General features: G+C 36.4%; 1 protein-coding gene across 1 annotated transcript; it reads right to left on the bottom strand.

Annotated features, from left to right (window-relative positions):
- Positions 1 to 1,808: 1,808 nt before the first annotated feature.
- Positions 1,809 to 2,498, bottom strand: SRY (sex determining region Y). Its single transcript, XM_010860135.1, has one exon. It carries the CDS (start codon positions 2,496 to 2,498, stop codon positions 1,809 to 1,811), a length of 690 nt encoding a protein of 229 aa, XP_010858437.1.
- Positions 2,499 to 3,640: the final 1,142 nt, after the last annotated feature.

Raw genomic sequence — 3,640 nt, 5'->3', positions numbered from 1 at the left:
CTTCAGTCTTATAAAACCTCTTCAAGGGAATGTCCAGTCTTCAGGAGTGTGTTAATCTCTTCTTTTCACAGGTAAACAGAGACAAACTATTTCTTTTTGAGCAAAACAAAGACACTTTAGTTTACAGTCAAGCAAAGGGGCAGAGTCCCCCAGGCAAGCAATTTAGAATGGTTATAAAAATAAAAGTAAGTAAAGAAACAATTTCCAACATGGAATCAGAATCAACTTCCTCCCTGAAACACAGTTATACATCTATAGTATACAGGATTAAGTGTACATAGTAATTTCCAAAACAAACTCAGTGTCACTGATGTTATTTAAAGTAAAGTAAATTAAACATAGTATTATATGTTTTCCTTTATTTGAAGTTAAAGAAAAGGAAAGCATACCTATTTTGACAAAAGTTAAAGTACAGTTTATTTATGAACATGTGGAAACAGAGGCTTAAAATATTAAACACCAATACATATAAATAGAAAAATATAAAATACTTTAAAATACAACCTGAGGTATTTGTTTAGAAGGTTATCATAGCACATAATTACCATTTGGAATGCATAAATGTCTGATTAAACAATATTTTTCCTGGAATAAAACAGTCTGTGAAGTTACCTCCCTTTTTTCCCTGAACTTTCTTTCAAAAACTCCACATTTCACTACATATTGTTTTGGGTTTTGAGATTTATTATTTGAAGTAGTGTTTTTCAAAAGTTTGGAACATATGTATTGGAAAGTTGACTTTAATATGTAATATATATCATATCATATCATACAGTTTCACCATGGACTTATTTTCATTCCAAAAAAGGGATGCTTCCTTTGCAAGCTGCCAATTTTTCTACTTTAGCCTATTTGCAAATTTTTAAACACCTTTGATTTACATTTTCACTGACACCTCATCAGATTAACCAGACAGGATCTTGCTTATCCCATCCCCCATGCCACATAATCTGAATAATTTATATTCTTGATATGAAGGCACTTTATTTTTTGTTTTCTCCCTCCAAGAATGCAAAACTTAAGTGAAAATGGAAACAAGTGTATTTATTGCCAGTGATTAAAAGAAAATTTTCAGAAAAGAGATGAAACCTTGGGTCTCACAGGTGCTAATTAAATACTGGATGGATGTTATAATCGCCTCAAAACACAGGTCAAAGCTTGCAGTTTTGTATGACTAAAGGAACTGAGTTGCAAATGGCAGCTAAACTGGCTTTTTCACAGTGGGAACAAAAGGCTATAAACTGTGAAAGAAGATAGAATATGCATATATATTCACTAATTACCTGCAATTTACAAAGAGGTGGAAAGTAGCTAGAAAGACCAAAGAACAGACCTTGTACCAGAAAGTGCTTTAGAATGTAGGGAGCTTTCCATCCAAGTACGAGATTTTTTACTCTGTACCATGAATTTGTGAGTATTTCTGAAAGTACTATAGTTTGGAGTTACAGTATTTAGAATAAAAAGTTATATTGTCTATAGTGGCCATTACCAGATTATTAATATATGCTACCATCTAACTAATGACCAATCTCTGGAACAATTAAAATTAGAAATATAAAAATTGTGCCATTACTAGGAAAAATAGATGATCTTTGAACTCAAGCAGTTTTGGTGCTGTTAAGATAATTTTTTACAAAAAAGTACTCTTATAGAAAGAATTGATTAACAGAGGACCAGTTATATTGGAAAGTCTGAATTCTTTACATGTTAAATGTACTTACTTATTGGGCTTCTTATAAAATTAAGTCGCAGGTGAAACTGTAGTAAAATTGAGATAAAGAGCGCCTTTGTTAGCGAGAGTAAGGAAGTCAATATTGAAAATAAGCACAAGAAAGTCCAGGCTCTAAGCTTTTGTTAAAGGGAAAGTCCGCCGAAATCCGTGTAGCCAATGTTACCTTATTGTGGCCCAGGCTTGTCCAGCTGCTGTGATGCTCCTTTTGCAGGAGTGAATTGGTTATGATCACGGACTGTGACCGGCTTAATTGGCTTTCCATTTGTGAGTATGTGGTCTTGGCACAACCATCCCTGTATGTGAAGGGGTGCAATGTCTCTACATGCATCGGGTTGCAAAGTATTGAAGAGTCTGCAGGAAGCGATTTCTGTGGCCTCTTGGCTCTCCGACGAGGTCGATATTTATAGCCCGGGTATTTGTCTCGGTGTATGGCTAGTAGTCTCTGTGCCTCCTCAAAGAATGGGCGCTTTTCAGCATCTGTAAGCCTTTTCCACTCATATCCCAGCTGCTTGCTGATGTCTGAGTTTTTCATTTTGGGATTCTCTAGAGCCACCTTTCGTCTTCGTTCACGAGACCACACAATGAAGGCGTTCATGGGTCGCTTGACATGGTCCTGGCTGCTCTCCCTAACATGTTCTCCCCTTTCACACTGATCATTTGCGCTATGACTGTCTGTGCACAAGGAAGAGTCTTTCCTAAAAGAGAGAGTAGTTTGTTGCTGTACCACAGCTGGACTGTAAACATCGTCGTTCAATACTCTGAACATAGCAGAGGCATACGACTGCACTGTTTAAAAGGGGAGGAAGTAATATGCGGTGTAAGCGTTCTAAAAATTATGGTGCTATTCATAAGTTGTTCTTACCACAGACTGACTTAGTGCAATATATACAGTGAAATATTTATTTCTCCGCCCCCAATACCTCCCCTCAATACGTCCTGGCAGTCAGCCCAAACCCACCAACCTACTCTTTCTCAAGCAAAGCTACTTAACAGGATATTAAGGCTCTGCTTTCTTCTTTGTTTACATCTAATCAGAATTTGTGAATGTGCTAACACCTGCTTAAAAATACAAAAAGTGTCATTATGAAGTTATTTTCATATACTTATTTCAAAGGATGAAGGTGCAGCAGACATACTAGCAAATTGTCTACGGTTATGAATGTAAGAGAATGTTATCTTAAACAAAAAAAGATGAAAAACAGCCCAATCCTGTTATATATTTGAATACACAGGATACCCAATCCATGCTAATCACTATCCCTGCTTCTCCACTTAGGCTCAAAGTGCAGCTGAAAAATCTATGTACGTATTCCAGTAGCTAATAACTGGTAATTCTATTATCTGTGCTAACGACTTTCAGAATGCTAATATATACTAACACATATTTAACAGGCAATCTCAGATACAACTAAAATTAGATTAAAAACCTGTTCCATTAAAAGAAAAAACACATAACCTTGGTACCCAAGCAGTTCCCTGGTGTTAATATAACACTTCAAAGGGACTGGATTTTTATTTTTTTGTTCTGACGGTTGGGGAGTAGGAAAAGTGGGAGGGTGGGGGTGGGGGTTGGTGTGTGGTGTCTTAGATGCGTAGGCTGTGCAGAAGTAATATCCATCACTCTCTTCTGCACTTTTACCTAACAGATGATCAAAACTAAATAAAACAAAACAAAAAAAAAGCTTTATAAATCTAAATTTCTAAATTGTAACCATCAATTGTTTTATATTCTAGTTCAAACTGTGGAGAAAATTGAAAAGTAAGGCTTTACAAAATGAAATAAGTGAGAGGTTTCTGGGAGCGGAGAGTCATGATGGCGTCTGTATGATTTCCGGAGGTAGCGGCGTCGGAGTTCGGCCAAACATAAAAGATGACAACAGCAGCTCGGCCAACTTTTGAACCTGCAAG

The sequence above is a fragment of the Bison bison genome, unplaced genomic scaffold (genome assembly GCF_000754665.1).
Source record: "Bison bison bison isolate TAMUID 2011002044 unplaced genomic scaffold, Bison_UMD1.0 scf7180017856974, whole genome shotgun sequence".
Classification (NCBI taxonomy): Eukaryota; Metazoa; Chordata; class Mammalia; order Artiodactyla; family Bovidae; genus Bison; species Bison bison.
The sequence above is the reverse complement of the archived record's forward strand: the minus strand, read 5'-3'. Positions and strand labels throughout refer to the sequence as shown.